Source organism: Astyanax mexicanus, chromosome 23 (assembly GCF_023375975.1).
Source record: "Astyanax mexicanus isolate ESR-SI-001 chromosome 23, AstMex3_surface, whole genome shotgun sequence".
NCBI lineage: Eukaryota > Metazoa > Chordata > Actinopteri > Characiformes > Acestrorhamphidae > Astyanax > Astyanax mexicanus.
The window spans coordinates 18,392,737-18,409,848 of record NC_064430.1 but is presented as its reverse complement, the minus strand read 5'-3'; the positions used below and the strand labels follow the sequence as shown (position 1 = coordinate 18,409,848).

Here is a 17,112-nt window from a genome sequence, read left to right as displayed (position 1 = left end):
ACTGAATCTCAAGATTCTTAAGATTATTTGAGCCGTGAGCTAAATCTTTTTACTGACCTAAATACTGTTTAAATGTATTATTTCTTTGTGTTTTCATTTTATTTTTTCAGTCCAGTAGAGGGACTTTTGAAAAGCTGCTTTGGATTCAAACTGAAGCACATGGTCACATGTTTGGCTTTCCCCTACACCAGAACGCAAATCACAGAAAATGGATGCATAGTTTTTTCAGCCTTGGAGTTTTTAAAGGGGCAGGGGAGTTTTACATAATATATCTTCTTTTAATATTAGTTTATTAATGTTAATAAACTAGATTACACTGCCATGCCACAAATCAGGGCACAGCTGTTTGTAAACTCATCATGAAGTGTTACCTAAAGGGACAGCGTAGGAATTTGTGAGGTGTTATCTTGTGGGGACGGATGAATACATGCCAGCATGCTCATGGCAAGGTGGTTTGCGTTATCAGGGATGATATGGTGGATGCAAAATGGATATGACATTTAATTTCCAAAGTTGTTCAAGAACTTGATATTCCTTTATCCACAGTGTCTCAGGTTTAGAGGGAATAAGTCAACAAAGGTTTACTGCCCACAGTGGACAGTACTGTGGGTTGAGCACCAACATTCCAGAGAACACAGTTACACTGCTCCACTCCTGTTGTCTTAATTCTGGGGGCTTTATATCTCTCTCTATGCCAAGACTGGCATTAGGTATGGCTCTAACAGGTTCATGTTCATCTCCTCCAGAGATTCCTATACTTTTGGCACATTTGTCTCAGCAATAATTGCAATTTGAAATAGCTGAATGCATTTATAATACAGGACATCCACAAACATTAGGCTGTACAGTGTATGTAGTAGGTTAAGCAGCTGAGTGAAGGATACTGGATGGTTTTGGTGTGAGGGTCATATCTGGACACCATTACAGTACAGGCCCCACAACCCCCTCCTCCACACCCGGACTTACTGCCCGTCAGATGCACTGGACACAAACACGGTCAAGGAAATAACATGCTGCAGTTGTAAAAATACAACTTAAGATTTGTTAAGGGTTTTGGAAAGAAATCAGTGAATAAAAGTAAATATAAATATTTCCCTGATTTATTTAAACTATTTACTTAGTTTTATATTATTTTGACATGGGGCAACTTAAATAACGGAAACAGTTAAAGTGTACAGCAATGACTTCTGTGCCTACATACTTAAGAATAGGAGATGGGGGCTATATAAGCTCCTTACCTGCCTAGTTTACTACATAATATTTGCACCTCAAGCATAGTCTTAATATGACTGGTTATGGTAATACATAGTTAAATTACAAGAGATTTAGGAGAAAATAACACAAACCATATGACTGGTTGTGGTTTGCACTTATTGTTTGCACTATATAAGACCTAGAAAAGTTTTATTTTTATAGATCTTATTCTTATTTCTATGTCTTATAAAATAAATGTGTGAGAGAAATCAGTCTGTTATTATATAGTTTGCATTATATGATTTTGTCAAATAAAACTCTAGTTTTCAAGCCATTTTTATTTTCTCCTTCTTACTTTCTTCTTCTTTTCTCTCTCTTTTTCTGAGTGAACTATTCAGTGCTCTTGCTGACAGATTTTGCATGTAAAACAGTAACGCAGTGAAAGCAGTAAAGGATACAGGTGTCTCTGAGGAAGGATAGCAGGGTGGTCTCCGGGTCTGCATCACTCACAGTTACCTGAAACACAGCAGGCTCACATTATTTCTTTAACACACATTATTTATTTCTTTAACACACATACAATCTGCATTCTTGTCTGTACTTGTGTTCCTGAGGACTCGGGAAACGTCATCAGTCGCAGCCCAAGTACTGTTCCAGTTAGGAGTTCACAGTTAGCCAAGTTCACTACAAATACCTGGATGTGTTCTTGCTCCTCCCACATTATTGAGGATGCATGGAAGGTGACTTGTGTGGACTTCTTGCAGTCCGACATGGCAGAATGCACGTTGCACCAGTATCGGCAGAGGAGAAAGTACATACCTTTAAGTTGTACATTTAACAAAAGTTTTACTAATTATTACAGCAGGACAGTTAGGACAGTTGGATTGTGTTGTTCTGGTACTTCAGCTCAAATGGAAAAAGGTCTATGGTTTTAAAGCCTGGTTTCAGTAGTGTTTACATGTGTAGATAAGATAGCATTTGTCATATCCAGGTAAAATTCTCCACACAAGTTACTTTCTACTACTTTCACTGCAGAGCTTTCAGTAACTCTACCTTCAACCTTTGATGACGTTACGCCTTTAGACAGACGTGACTTTCAACGACCAATGCCAGTCCTGACAGAGATAACAAATGTAATTAAAACAATGAAAATAGATAAATAAAATAGATTTTATATTAGTTTGTGATAAAGACTACATTGAAAACATATTTTTCATAGCCCTAGAAATCCATGTGAAAATAAACATATTCATGTACCTTTATTTCAAATAAAGGTAGCTACATATTGCCTGTATGCACAGCGATAAAAAAATTGAACCCGTTAAAATGTGATTTTTCTTTTTTGGAGTGTTTCTCTCCTCTTGTGTTTGTGGGTTTTAGAGCCAATTTATTTTTCCTTAATTTGATCCTATGAATTTCAATTTCTAACAAAATACGTTCATGCAGATTATGGAAATCTGTAGCTTATGTTTAACCTAAGCGCTAAAAATCTATAGGTGTTTCTGTCAACTTATAATTTGACCAGAAATGATCATTTATTGTATGAGAAAAGACTGCAAAAGACTTTATATTAATGAATTCAGTTTAATTAGGGAAAGCATTATTACGTTCTATGTGTGCTCCTATTGTGAACGTCAAATAGAACTGAAAATCGCATTTTCTGATTTTGTGCAAGATTTCTGATTCCATAATATAAAGTACATATTTGTCCTGCAGTAAATAGTAAAACGTGTACTGACAGTAATGTGAGTAACAGCTGATTGCTATGTAATGCTATTTGAATTTGTTTATTTGTTTGTACTTTTTTTTGTACTTTTGTGAACCTAAGAAACAAGTTAATATAGAGCCCTGCTTAAGTAGGTAGGCATAAACACACACACACACACACACAAAACGAAAATCTAAGATAACATAATACTAGTAAAACGGTCAACGGGCACGCACGCACACACACACACACACACGCACGCACACACACACACAGTCCCTCACCTTCTTTCCATTAACATAAAAGCTGAGAGTATCGCTGCTGTGCTGGTCAGCCATGTCCTCTTTCTCTCTCTCTCTCTCTCTCTCTCTCTCTCTCTCTCTGCTGCTGAAGTTCCTCTGTGTTTCTCGGACTAATGAGGAAGTCTGAACAGCTGAGGACACGCCCATTAAAGGGAAAACGCAGTCCGAGCCTGAGGACACGCCCCCTCCTTCACCAAATATCACCCCTTAAAGTGAACACGCAGTCAGAGCCTGAGGACACGCCCCCTCCTTCACCAAATATCACCCCTTAAAGTAGTGTGGCCCGATTTGGGTTTATATATTTATTTATTTATTTATTTATTTATTTTATTTTATTTATTTATTTTTTTTTTTTTGGGGGGGGGGTAATTGTGTTTATGGTTAATATGTATTTTTGAATTTCTCTGATATAACAACTCAATTCTGATTCTTCAGGTTACAATAGGCAGCTATAACATATATATGCATCAGGCTACAAACAGGGCTGCTTTTTAAATTCATGCAACTTCAAAGCATTTGACACTGTTTTACTCAGTGTGGGCATACCTTTTGCTAATATAACATTTAGATTTTTTACGCTTTCTTTTTAGGTTAACTGATCATTTATCAGTTTTAAAATCTGTTATTTCACTTGTTTTAGTGTTTTTAAAACAAGTTGAACCACAGCACATGAACTACAAAACTCAAACTATGCAGCCTTTCAACACACCTTTAACCTACATATCTAAAATAAAGTTGTAGCCTTAAATATACACTTGCTGCTCATCCTACAGTTCTCATTCTTGACCGTAATAGAGCTAATGTTACCTCCATCACCTCAAAGTCCCTGTGTAATCCTAACTTTACTAACATTACCTTTATTCCTAGTTGTTCACTTTGTGTTAGAATGTATGATAAAACATCAGATCAGATAAACTGTTTAGATAACAACTGATATTCAGAGTATATTCCAGTAAAAATCGTTTTTTGATTTTATTAATTTCACAATGAGTTTCCACATGAGGTCATCCAATTAGAATGTGTATCATTAAGAAAGATAAGATGATGACAGCATCATCGCTTCATCTCCAGATGAGCTGTGATCAGTTGTGAATGGGACACAGGGTGTGTATTTCAGCAATTGTAGAGAGTGTTGATCCTCTGGATGTCGATGACGGACAGGTCCACTCTCTGTCCAATCTGCACTGATGCATCAGGAATAGGAGTGATGGTGTTCAGGCCGTTGATGGTGAAGGCCGTTTTCCCATAGTGCATCACGGAGGAGTAGTCGTACGGTGTGTTGAGGTTGTTGGTGTTCTCCTTGTTGAAGTTGTACTGCATTGTAGGGTCGATGTTCTGCCAGTTGATGGTCACGTAGCGGTCGCGGTCACTCCTGGTGTGCTCGTGGTAGAAGCCCAGAGCGTGGTTCAGCTCGTGCTGGACGATGCCGTGGTACACGCAGCCCCTCGTGCTGAGGGAGACCACCTGCTTCCCACCTGTTCTGCCCAATGGAGAGTAACACCTGAGAGGAGAGAGAGAAGACTGTTCAGGTGACTGAAGTAAAGCTATGGACAGTGCTCTTCAAACAGGAGGAACACAAGTGGAAGATCATCTAAAAGCTCCTTTAAATACTTCAGCTGCTCTCACCCATCTCTGTTCTCAATGCTGAGGTAGTCGATTTCAGTGCTTCTGTCAACAAAGCGAATGCAGGTCTTGCTGTGGAAGGTGGCCATGGCCCCGGCAATCACAGCCCTGTCAGTGGATGCTGTAAAGAAAACCATCAAAGCATCACCAATCAATAATCAGATCATAGCCTCTCTAATCAATAAGATGATGAGAACTGGAAAGAGTGAAGCATGAGCTTCTACTTACAGAAGTCGGTGCTCACTGTGAAAGGCACCTGCACTAAACCAGTTGAGGACTTCTTCCAGAAGCAGTTGTTGTTGGCACAGACCAGAGCGTTCCTGGTTCTTGGTAAGACTATGTCTCCCTCCAGCAGCAGTTCCCTGGATCCTTCATCCACAGATGGAAATGAGGGTTTGATTAGGAAAAGCAGGAAATGGAGTTTAGATCAAAACTATTCCAGGAGTTTCTCAGTCTAGTGTCCTGTTTTGGAGCAAAGCTCCTCAGTCTAAGAATTCTTATCTAGAACTAATAGAATAAGCAGCTTCTTTACCGTTGTTGGTGCTCAGAATTCTTGTTGTGATGTCCACGTGCTGAGGCTCCATGAGAGGAACAGCCTGGGTGAGGCCGAGCATCAGCAGGGCTAGAATGGAGAGAGAGGCTGTGGGCTCCATGTTGCTTCAGTGTGTGGAGATGATCTGGATGCTCCTTCAGTGAAGCTCAGTGTCTGAACCCTGTCATACCTGCTCTTTTATACACATGGACACACATCGGTGTGGCTGTCTGGGGATTAAAGCTAGGCTCTGTCCACTGTCTAATGTGTGGAACTAAAGGGAGGAACCCTCTGAGCTCAGGAATCTGATTTGTAGATGATTGTTCTCTACATAAACATAATCTTCTATTTAAATATCAGTGATTTCTTTTCTAGAACTGTATTTATCTCCTTTTGTGTTCTTCAAGGTTCTGTTTTAGGCCCTATTCATTTTCTACCTCATATTTCATATAAGTGCTCAGCTCAGGAATCTGATCTGAAAACAGAACCTTGAGTTTTGGTGTTTCTCATGGCCCTGTTATATTTTTGCAAACATCTCATTTTATTTCATATTTACTCTGATTATTCATTGTTTCATATGTTGTTGGTAATTTGCTTATTTACTCTGTTTAATAACTATAATACTTTTAATTATATTAGTTTTCATATTTCTTTTACGTATTACGTTTTATTGTTCAGTTTTTATTTTAGTCACATTTGAATTCAGACCTAGAGACCAGATTTTATTTTAAAGAAACCTTCCCAATTATTTTTTGTAAATGTGAGCATTTATGTTTTTTTAGCTAATTTATACAAAACCATTGATACGTGCAGTCCTTAAAAAATATATATTTTTTCCCCTTTTTCTTAAATATAAGTCAGCATATTCACACATATATTAACTGCCTCTTTAGTTGTTTATATTATAGTAGTATAAATACTCTATACAGCATAGATTATCAACCACCTTTTCTTGTAATTTCAAAATGAATTAATACAAAAAAGAAATAATTAGTTTTAGTTCTCTATGACTACTTTGAAAATTTCAAAATTGTAAGAAAAATGTATGTATTATACACATCATATAATTTAGATTAATAACTTTTTAGAATTGTTATATATATTTACGTTATTATGATGCTGCAACGCAAGACATGTAGCATGTTGTTAAACCTTTCTTTTTATAACCAAATTAAAGAGATAAATTAGAATATTAAAAAATAATAGAAGACTAAAATATTAAGCAACTAAAAACACTAAGATATAATAAGAATGAACTCTAAAAAACGTAAACAGTAAAAAGGGTAAAACAGAAAAATAAAAAATAATCAATGAAAAGGTATAAGAAATAAACAGCATGTGTTGCATTGAAGCATTATTATTATGTACACTTTTCTAAAAAGTTATTAATCTCAATTGTTTAATGTGTATAATACCTCACTTACTCATACAATATTAAACTGTCATGTTGATGTAGTAAATTGTATTCATAGATAAATACACAATATTTACACTACAACATGTACATCCAAAGTGTCATTTCATTTGCTTAAACTGACTTACATTTAATAAATAAAAATATTATTATAATTTTAAAGATAGTTTTGTATGAATGACCTAAAAAAGCATAAATGCTCACATATGAAAAAAAATAATATTAGGAAGATTTGTTTAAGATACAATCTGATATCTAGGTCTAAATTCATGTGGGTAAAAATAAATAAATAAATAAAATGTTATACCTTCCGGAATTATGAAAAATAATATAACAAAAAGGAAAATTATAAAGAAATCACATAAGCATAATAACTCAAATAAGTTATCATTACTGATAATAAAACAGCAACAGTTTTAAATCTTTAATGTATGTAAAATACCAAAATATTCACATATTCACTATTAGCTAAGATTAGCAACACAAACTCTGACTGACACAATGATGGATCAAGTTATCATAGTTATTAAGCAAAATAAGCAATTAACCTAGAATATATGGAACAACAATAAATGATTGTATAAAACAGGTCAAAACACAGGACCCTGAGGAACTCCCAAACCCGAAACTCAAGGTTCTGTTTTCCATATCGTCACTGTCCTATGAAAAACACTTATCTCCATTTTTGTCGATTTTTAGTTTATCACATAATCTGAACAGACAAACTGTTCCTTACACTGTGCCAAACTTTCTTGATGAACGGACCAATAGAAATTCTAAATGACGTGAAATAAACTCTTTCCATTGAAAGTTTACAAGTTTTTTTTCTCTCTCCTGTAAAGTTGCTGTGTTGGACATAAGTGTTTTTCACTGGACAGCGACGATATCAGAACCCTAAGCTCAGAGGGTTCCTCCCTTTAGTTCCACACATTAGACAGTGGACAGAGCCTAGCTTTAATCCCCAGACAGCCACACCGATGTGTGTCCATGTGTATAAAAGAGCAGGTATGACAGGGTTCAGACACTGAGCTTCACTGAAGGAGCATCCAGATCATCTCCACACACTGAAGCAACATGGAGCCCACAGCCTCTCTCTCCATTCTAGCCCTGCTGATGCTCGGCCTCACCCAGGCTGTTCCTCTCATGGAGCCTCAGCACGTGGACATCACAACAAGAATTCTGAGCACCAACAACGGTAAAGAAGCTGCTTATTCTATTAGTTCTAGATAAGAATTCTTAGACTGAGCTTTGCTCCAAAACAGGACACTAGACTGAGAAACTCCTGGAATAGTTTTGATCTAAACTCCATTTCCTGCTTTTCCTAATCAAACCCTCATTTCCATCTGTGGATGAAGGATCCAGGGAACTGCTGCTGGAGGGAGACATAGTCTTACCAAGAACCAAGAACGCTCTGGTCTGTGCCAACAACAACTGCTTCTGGAAGAAGTCCTCAACTGGTTTAGTGCAGGTGCCTTTCACAGTGAGCGCCGACTTCTGTAAGTAGAAGCTCATGCTTCACTCTTTCCAGTTCTCATCATCTTATTGATTAGAGAGGCTATGATCTGATTATTGATTGGTGATGCTTTGATGGTTTTCTTTACAGCATCCACTGACAGGGCTGTGATTGCCGGGGCCATGGCCACCTTCCACAGCAAGACCTGCATTCGCTTTGTTTCCAGAAGCACTGAAATCGACTACCTCAGCATTGAGAACAGAGATGGGTGAGAGCAGCTGAAGTATTTAAAGGAGCTTTTAGATGATCTTCCACTTGTGTTCCTCCTGTTTGAAGAGCACTGTCCATAGCTTTACTTCAGTCACCTGAACAGTCTTCTCTCTCTCCTCTCAGGTGTTACTCTCCATTGGGCAGAACAGGTGGGAAGCAGGTGGTCTCTCTCAGCACGAGGGGCTGCGTGTACCACGGCATCGTCCAGCACGAGCTGAACCACGCTCTGGGCTTCTACCACGAGCACACCAGGAGTGACCGCGACCGCTACGTGACCATCAACTGGCAGAACATCGACCCTACAATGCAGTACAACTTCAACAAGGAGAACACCAACAACCTCAACACACCGTACGACTACTCCTCCGTGATGCACTATGGGAAAACGGCCTTCACCATCAACGGCCTGAACACCATCACACCTATTCCTGATGCATCAGTGCAGATTGGACAGAGAGTGGACCTGTCCGTCATCGACATCCAGAGGATCAACACTCTCTACAATTGCTGAAATACACACCCTACTGTGTCCCATTTACAACTGATCACAGCTCGTCTGGAGATGAAGTGATGATCCTGTCATCTTCTTATCTCTCTTTATGATACAAATTATAATGGGATGACCTCATGTAGAAAACTGACCAAATTAAATGTGTCATTATTGTGAAAGGAAATAAAGTATTTTCACTGGAATGTCTTCTCTGAATATTATTTATCTAAAATGTTTACAGAATCACATCATATTCTGATATTTCAATAAAGACAAAGAATATTTGAACTTTATGACATCCATTAAAAAATCCTGATATCGGTGAAATTCAACAAATTCAGTTCTGTGTAGAATAAGAAATTTCAGTTGTGGAAATAAGACTAGCAGGTTCTTAGCATAGCAGCTTAATGCAGCACTACGGGTAAACTATGATACACGGTCACTAAAGTTTCATTACTTGACTATTATACACAGACATGCACATCAGAAAATCTCTATGAATCAAATTTCTGCATCTTTACCCTGTTGTCTATCTTTAAAGACAACACAAACAGCTGAACTCTACGTTCACTTTTATACAGAAATGCTGTGAGCAATGTGTTCACTGCCTTCTGGGAAAAGTACTGGGTTGGATGGATTTTCTATAGAACTTTCCAAGCCTTTAGTCCCAAATTGAGCCCCTTTGCTTTTTCTTTTATGTATGATACTTTTAAGAGAATGGAATCCTCTCTTAATCAATGAAGATACCTGCAATATCATTTTTACGTAAGAAGACAAAGATTACACTCTGTCCTACTTCTTTGCTTAGTGTCAATTTCATAATAATATCAGAATTAACTAACAAAGTTTCTCAACTGTGGTCCTGGAGGCACCCTGCCCTGCATATGTAAAGTGGATTGCAAAAGTGTTCATAACCCTTTAACTTTTTCACATTTTGTCACCTTACAACCACAAACTTAAATGTATCTTATTGAGACTTTTATTGAAAGACCAATACAAAGTAGCATATAAATTAAATTTGATTTGATAGCCAACATTCTACCAAACAATGAAAAGTAAGTATAGAGAGACTCCTGAAAAAAACGGTAACACTTTATAATACTGTTCCATAGTTAATAGGTAACTAAGCAGTAACATCAGTTTCATGTCCAGGAGAATGATCACAACTATCTGCTCTTTCTGTGGTGGAAAAATGGAGACATAAGCACCACACGTCATGAATTCAGAATGAAAGTGCATCTGTTCGGAGCTGTGTCTTCACCAGGTTGTGCAAACTATGTACTGAAGCAGCTGGCCAAAGAATACAGTCTCCCACATCAACACGCAGCACAATTCATTGCAAGAGATTTCTATCTGGAGGACTGGATTTGCAGTGTTAAATCTGAAAAAAGGCAGTTCAGTTAGCAAAGGAGGCACGTAAACTATGTGTATAATATTAGTGCTGTTCTACAGAGTATCCCTTCCTCTGAGCATGCCACAGACATCAAAACAAAGAACCTCACATTTAGTAACTTGGCACTAGAGAGAGCCCTTGGAATCCACTGGAACATTGAGAGTGACAGTTTCACATTTAAAGTTGTACCAAAGAACCAGCCAGCCACACGTCGCAGCATTCTGTCATCTGTTGCTTCCATTTACGACCCACTAGGCTTTGTAGCACCTTATCTCCTCAATGGAAAAATAATTGCCCAGGAAATGTGCCACCAACAAACTGGTTGAGATGACCCACTACCAGAACGACGGAGAAATGGCAAAAGGATATTAGTGAATTGGAAAAGATATGCATAGCTCGATGCTACTTGCCAGCTGACTTTGGAAAGGTAATTAAAACAGAGCTGCACAACTTCTCAGATGCAAGCACCAGTGGTTATGGCCAATGCGCCTACCTGAGACTGAAGAATGAGAAGGGAAAAGTTCACTGCGTTCTCGTCCTGGGCAAAATTTGCGTTTCTCCAATGAAGATCACAACTATACCCAGGTTAGAACTGATCGCAGCAGCAGTGTCAGTCTCAATGAGCAGTCTGCTTAGAGAAGAGTTAAGTTACTCTCAAATAGAAGAATTCTTTTGGACAGATTGTAAAGTAGATTTAGGCTACATACATAATGATGCTCGTCGCTTTAACACCTTTGTAGCGAATAGAGTGCAGAAAATCCGCCAAGGTTCATGTCCCAAGCAGTATTTTTACGTCTCTACAGATGAAAACCCAGCTGACAATGCATCTAGAAGGGCATCAGTACGTGAGCTGCTTTCATCGAATTGGTTCACGGGTCCCCAGTTCCTGTGGGAAAAGGAAATAGAAACTCCAGTGGAGGTGATTCAGGAGCTGCCAGTTAGAGATCCAGAAGTAAGAAAGGCCCAAATTCTGCAGACCAGAGCTACAGAACATTTGAGCCTTTTAGACAGACTGTTCAACTTTTCATCCTGGTCTGACGTCGTTCAGGCAGTAGCACGCCTTTTGCGTCGTGTCAAGGGAAACAAATCAAAAGCCCTGTCGACAGTAAGTGAGAGGTAAAGCGCCGAAAGACTCCTCACCAGAGACTTACAAAGACAAGCATACCAGTTAGAGATACAGCTATTAAGCAAAGGGAGTCAGCTACCAAGCCACAACAAGTTGCATCATCTTGGCATCTTTTTGGACACAGACGGTGTAGTGGCACTCATTCTTTTCTAGCTCATTTAAGCACCCCACAATCATTCCCAAAGGACATCATGTCACTAATCTGATAATTTCTCATTACCACATGATGGTTAAACATCAGGGCAAAGGCTTTACCATCAATGAAATTCAGTCCAATGGCTACTGGATTCCTGGACTAAGCAGAGCAGTTTCCACTTACATTTGTCATTGTGTTACTTGTCGAAAACTCAAAAGGTCTGCTGAAGGTCAAAGAATAAGTGATCTACACTAAAGGAATGGACAGAACCCACACCACTTTTCACATATTGTGAGATGGACTGTTTTGGTCTGTTTGTGACTCAGCAAAGTAAAAAGACATGGCTTGCTTTTCACCTGTTTCTGCTCCAGAGCCATTCATACTGAAATGTCAACTGATTCATTAATTAATGGTTTGCAATGCTTTACTGCATTGAGATGATATGCTCGACAAATAAAGTGTGACCAAGGCACTAACTTTGTTGGAGCAAAGAATGAACTGAACACTGCATTACAAGAGCTTAACAAAGATAAACTCACCATGTTTCTTGCAGAAAGGCAGTGTGAATTCGTCATGAATGCACCCCATTCAAGCCACGCAGGAGGCATATGGGAACGCCAGATAAGAACTGTTAGAAGTGTTCTGAATGCCACCCTACTACTCTCTTTAGGTAGGCTCAATGATGCATCACTACGAACCTTGCTCTACGAAGCCATGGCTGTAGTTAACAGTCGGCCACTCACTGTGGATAACCTAAACAGCCCTAACAGCTTGAAACCTCTCACTCCAAATCATTTGATATCTATGAAATCCACCACAGTCTTACCTCCTCCAGGCAAATTTGAAAGAGAGGATCTATATGGAAGAAAAAGATGGTGTCTCACAGAACAATTCTGGAGTAGATGGAAAAAAGAGTATGTCCACAACATGACAGCAAGACCGTGCTGGCACAGCGCCAAGAGAAACCTACAGATTGGTGATGTAATAATGGACACTAATGAATCCATACCAAGAAGTCAGTGGAGACTAGGAAGAGTCTCAGAGACTCTTACTGACAAAGATGGACTGGTAAGAAGAGTCAAAATATGTTTTGGGGAAAAGGGACTAAACAAGAAAGATGAACACACCGGCAAACTCTCCCTGGTAGAACGTCCAGTTCACAAGTTAGTTTTATTGCTAGAAGCTGAGTAGGCATATTACAGATATGGACTGTGTTATAGTTTTTACAATAATTTCCTACGGTTATTTGTTTGTTGTAAATTAGTTGTGTTTAAAGTCTACCTTAAGTAAACACAAATTATTTGGTGTTTATAAAAACGGCAGCCTCCAGAACTGCGGGGAAAAAGTGAGGACTGAAGAGTAGTAGGCAGCAGTGCTGGAGACAGACAGAGCTGTTCACGCGGTTTAGCCCCGGTTTGTAAAGGCACAAGCTTTTATGTAGGTTAATGTCAAATTGTTTTTATTTTTTGTTACTTCAAGTTGTGCTCAAGACTGAAAAATAAAACAACATTAACAACCTTCAGTAAAGTTTCATGCCGTCATGCAAATTGGGATGCTACAAGTGATATGAATACTTTTGCAAGCCATTGTATTACATTGTATTAAAATATCCTTTCATAACCTTGAAATAATGTTTTTCAGTCTAAAATATTTAGGACACTAACGTTTTGGAGATTATGCTTTTGTTTAGACAGTGAGGATATACTGTTCTAATACCTTAAGTGAAATCAAATGGTAGAAAATCAACACTAGAACTCAGGGATATGTTTATTAGTGAAAGTAGGTTTCCACATGCACAATGAAAAGATAACTCAATAGATTAGGACTAAACATCTGTGTAGCCTTAAAAACATCACTTATTAATGAGGCTAACTGACAGCTATTTCCAGCCCATAATGATTGAATTTCTCTTTTAACTTTGGGATCAGGAACATTGGAAGGCACAGTTGTTTAGAGCAAAACATGCCAAACATAAAAATAGGCTAATTAACTGCTAAACTCAAAATAAATCAACACCTCAAGCTAAATAATGCTTTAGTATGAATGTCCTAACTTAGTGGCCTATTATAAACTGGTACACATGATGATACTTTAAATATTTAGTTGCAATTCTAAAGTTTTCTAGTCGCCTCTTCCAAATATTTTGTATGGCTGTAGGTATGGGTCAAATTTTCCATAAATATACGCCTATTTCCCGCCAAGTATTTCCTTGTATATCCCAATTTCTGCCTGAGATGTCTCACTGACCAGACCTGGTATTGTGTAAATTCACGCTGAGAACTTGTGGCTGCTTTTCTTTTACTCTGCAGTTCATCTCATCTCAGCTCCTCTCTGTTGGGTTTAGGTGGGATGATTGTGGAGGCTAATCACTTTTTTGTTTACTTCATAATTCCATATGCGTACCTTCATAGTTCTCCTGTCTTCACAAACTGAACGACCCTGCAAGAAGAAGACTAGAGAGGGAGGCTACCAAGACGCCTATGATAACTCTGAAGGAGTTAAACACACTCATCCCAGTAGATCAGCAGAGACATCTGGTGTCTTTAACACAGTGCTGCCATCTAGTGGCACACGGTCCAAGCTGCTTGAGGTCTAGTGTGAAGTTTCCACAATCAGTGGTGGTTTGGAGAGCCATGCCATCTACTGGTGTTGTCCACGGTGACTGGCTGCCCCTTATAAACTGGAGTAGCCTAATTGTAAACGAAACCTTCCTAAACTAAACTACTGAATTAATGTGTGCTTTAGTAACTTTAGTAAATTGAATGATCCATTTTCATCAATTATTTCTGTGAAGAAATTAAAAAGCACACCAAGCCATGCAGCCTCATTACACTGTTCTATTTATGTTAGCATTCGTGTTGTCCTACTTCAAATGAAGCAGAGGCTTTGATACCAAGCTATTGTATTTATAGACACGGAAGAGAGACATATAACTGCAGTTTCGTCTTTTTCCTGTTTTATACGATGTGTCTTTGGACAAATACAGGGACAATATGGAGAGAAATGAAGTGTGGAAAAAAGTGATGGAGAGTTGAATAGGCAGCATATAGATTAGCCAGCATGCTAACCAGCCACTGTGATACACACCAACATCAACAGTGCAAGCTCAGTGCCTCAAACACACCCACAAGAGACAAACTTGTGGCAGTGTGAGGAACTTGTCGTCTGCCAGTGTGAACGCAGGGTTAGGGGTTTTGTAGAGTCACCAAAAATCAGAATCAGAGGTCATGTGCTCAGAGCAGCCATGAAGAAACGGTCATAAATACCTGAAGGATCTATTCAGTGATTGTGGATAAAAAGGGCTGAGGTTGGTTGTGGAAGGGCAGTGTGTGATTAATGTGTAGTTGTGACGTGGTGGCAGGTGTTCTTTGGATATGTTTTTATAGTGAAGTTGATCTGGTGGCACTAAGCATGCATCAACAGGGCTGATGTGACTAGGAGGACCTTAGTATCCAGTGATACCAGTCCGGACACCAGATGTCACTGCTGGGTCTTCTTGAGGTGTCATGGGCTGAACTCAATAAAACACTGATGAAGGGATGAAGGGTGGGGCCTATCTGATGACCCTGTGAGGAGCTGGTGATGTAGTGGTTGATTGGACTATGAGGAATTGTACTGTGCCCTATGTGTAACCCCAATTCTTAAGTTCAGTATTGTGACATCTTTTCCTGTATTACTTCACATAATAAATAAATACATAGTTAAATGATTCAGAACTAAAGTAGCAGTGTTTACGGAATATAAGAGAAAATCTCTTATATCTCTTAAATCTCTTATATCTCCTAAATCTGTAGCAGCTCCAGTCTACCATGTGTAACTCAAAATGATCTGAAACAACAGAGCTGAACTGAAAAGCATGACAGGATATTTCTAATAAAATGTATCCATTACTTTCCTAAAGTTAACACCAGTAAAACCAGTTCATTGATTTAACTGACTGGAAGAGAGCCAAAACGTTAACAGAACCAATCCTGTGAAGCTTTGAGATTGACATATTTAAGCATGTACTCAATTGATGACAAGACACAAGTGCACAACTATGAACACAGTTAAATCACATATTGTTGGAACTGCACCACATAAATTGATTTAGTTCCAGTTAAGATGATTAATGGACAGACTTTTTTTCTTTTTCTTTTTTTTTTTACACAAATCTTCACTTTATCACTTGTTTTCTCATCACAGTAACCATGTTCCTCTTCCAGTAATGCATTATGGGTGGTGTAGTCTCTGTGTGAATTTTATAACTATAAAGAAATTCTGAAATGTGGTGTATTTATATATTTGCATTGCATGTAGTCAGTCTAATATTTACTGCTAAAACACAGCTATAATTAAACAGCAGCCCTTATGACGTTCAAAGAATAAGGAAGGAAATAAATAAAAAAAATCTCTCCCTCTCTCTCTCTCTCTCTCACTCTCTCTCTCTCTCTCTCTCTCTCTCTCTCTCTCACACACACTCACATTAACTGTTAACACAGTCTACACTGTGAACCAAGTTGGACTGCAGTGAGAGGCCTTTTTAGAGAAAAGTAAGTAGTAATAACTATTTTCTTAACCATATCTTATCTATCTTTAAATAATCTAATTTATGAATAGTGTGTATGTAATTAAAACTGTGTCTTCTTTCCAATGCCTTCATTTTCAAAATTGAAATATATTCTTTGACAATGATTTCAGGGTAAATCAGGGTAAAAAACAAATAAAAAAATCTACCTACTGGTGTCTAATGGTCCAGGAAAAAGTCATATAGCCATATGTTTTGAGCAAGTCTCTGTTTTGACTAATATTTAACATAGTTTGATACACTGTATGATATTAATTTATCCTAAATAGAAAAAAAGCAGATTCATTTAAAATATATGAGTCAAAAACTATAAAATACAGGTAAGCCTAGTTTGCTGGACCGTCATAAGCTGCATAAAATCGTCAAAGCCATTTAAACAATAAGAAAGAAGTGTTGCTCTGATGAATGTAGACGGCAGGTGACGAGTCGTCCATGTCGTCCCCTGTGTCTCTTGTGGCTGCGTTCACGGCTACTTGAGATGTCACTTATGAACGTGTAAAGGCGTGATTGGTTAGCACAGAGGCTAATCTAGCAAGCTACCTATGAAACCAGCTGCTACTTTATTCCACACCTCATTTTTCCAAATTGTTCCAGTATTTGTGTAAAGATAAATCATATAAAACAGGAAAGGAATCATCAGTGACTTTAATCCTCTCTGTCGTGTTCAGAAGCACAATGCTGGTGATAAAAAATGAATCTTTCGGGTCTCGGCCTGTTCAGCAGTGTAGGATGAGTAAGAGTTATCAGAGTAGTGATCAGTTCATTGATCTCTCATAGATAATACAGTGATTCTACTTGCTCATTTATTTTAGTAAGGGGTCAATCCTGATACTTTCCAGTGAAACTTTATTTAATCTGTTCTTTTCTAGACATTTAAGAGCTGTGACTGCAGAGTGATGCTGCC

General features: G+C 38.3%; 3 protein-coding genes across 3 annotated transcripts in view; 1 reads left to right on the top strand and 2 right to left on the bottom strand.

Moving 5' to 3' along the window:
* aox6 (aldehyde oxidase 6) overlaps positions 1–3,293 on the bottom strand; it is a 33,682-nt gene extending 30,389 nt beyond the window's left edge. Inside the window, exons 1-3 of the mRNA XM_049471358.1 lie at positions 3,187–3,293; positions 1,653–1,710; positions 885–981 (exon numbers count right to left, since the gene is read on the bottom strand). Of these exons, the coding sequence (XP_049327315.1) occupies positions 885–981; positions 1,653–1,710; positions 3,187–3,240 (209 nt within the window). The 5' untranslated portion in view covers positions 3,241–3,293. The remainder of the gene's footprint in view (positions 1–884; positions 982–1,652; positions 1,711–3,186) is intronic.
* An 858-nt stretch (positions 3,294–4,151) lies between these two features.
* Positions 4,152–5,549, bottom strand: LOC111197076 (hatching enzyme 1.2-like). Its single transcript, XM_049471361.1, has 4 exons — positions 5,360–5,549; positions 5,056–5,196; positions 4,831–4,948; positions 4,152–4,705 (listed from the first exon to the last, which is right to left on the bottom strand). Exons 1-4 carry the CDS (start codon positions 5,478–5,480, stop codon positions 4,318–4,320), a joined length of 768 nt encoding a protein of 255 aa, XP_049327318.1. The 5' UTR covers positions 5,481–5,549; the 3' UTR covers positions 4,152–4,317.
* A 2,233-nt stretch (positions 5,550–7,782) lies between these two features.
* Positions 7,783–9,189, top strand: LOC125787314 (hatching enzyme 1.2-like). Its single transcript, XM_049471362.1, has 4 exons — positions 7,783–7,968; positions 8,129–8,269; positions 8,377–8,494; positions 8,620–9,189. The coding sequence occupies exons 1-4, from the start codon at positions 7,848–7,850 to the stop codon at positions 9,005–9,007; spliced, it is 768 nt and encodes a 255-aa protein (XP_049327319.1). The 5' UTR covers positions 7,783–7,847; the 3' UTR covers positions 9,008–9,189.
* The last annotated feature ends 7,923 nt before the right edge of the window (positions 9,190–17,112 follow it).

What these genes read in the sequence shown, in the direction of transcription:
- LOC111197076 (XM_049471361.1), bottom strand. Translation starts at nt 5,480, where the DNA reads ATGGAGCCCACAGCCTCTCTCTCCATTCTAGCCCTGCTGATGCTCGGC. An exon ending in CACAGTGAGCACCGACTTCT is followed by an intron (nt 4,949 to 5,055) that starts GTAAGTAGAAGC and finishes TTTTCTTTACAG; the next exon opens with CATCCACTGACAGGGCTGTG. An exon ending in AGCATTGAGAACAGAGATGG is followed by an intron (nt 4,706 to 4,830) that starts GTGAGAGCAGCT and finishes CTCTCCTCTCAG; the next exon opens with GTGTTACTCTCCATTGGGCA.
- LOC125787314 (XM_049471362.1), top strand. Translation starts at nt 7,848, where the DNA reads ATGGAGCCCACAGCCTCTCTCTCCATTCTAGCCCTGCTGATGCTCGGC. An exon ending in AATTCTGAGCACCAACAACG is followed by an intron (nt 7,969 to 8,128) that starts GTAAAGAAGCTG and finishes CTGTGGATGAAG; the next exon opens with GATCCAGGGAACTGCTGCTG. An exon ending in AGCATTGAGAACAGAGATGG is followed by an intron (nt 8,495 to 8,619) that starts GTGAGAGCAGCT and finishes CTCTCCTCTCAG; the next exon opens with GTGTTACTCTCCATTGGGCA.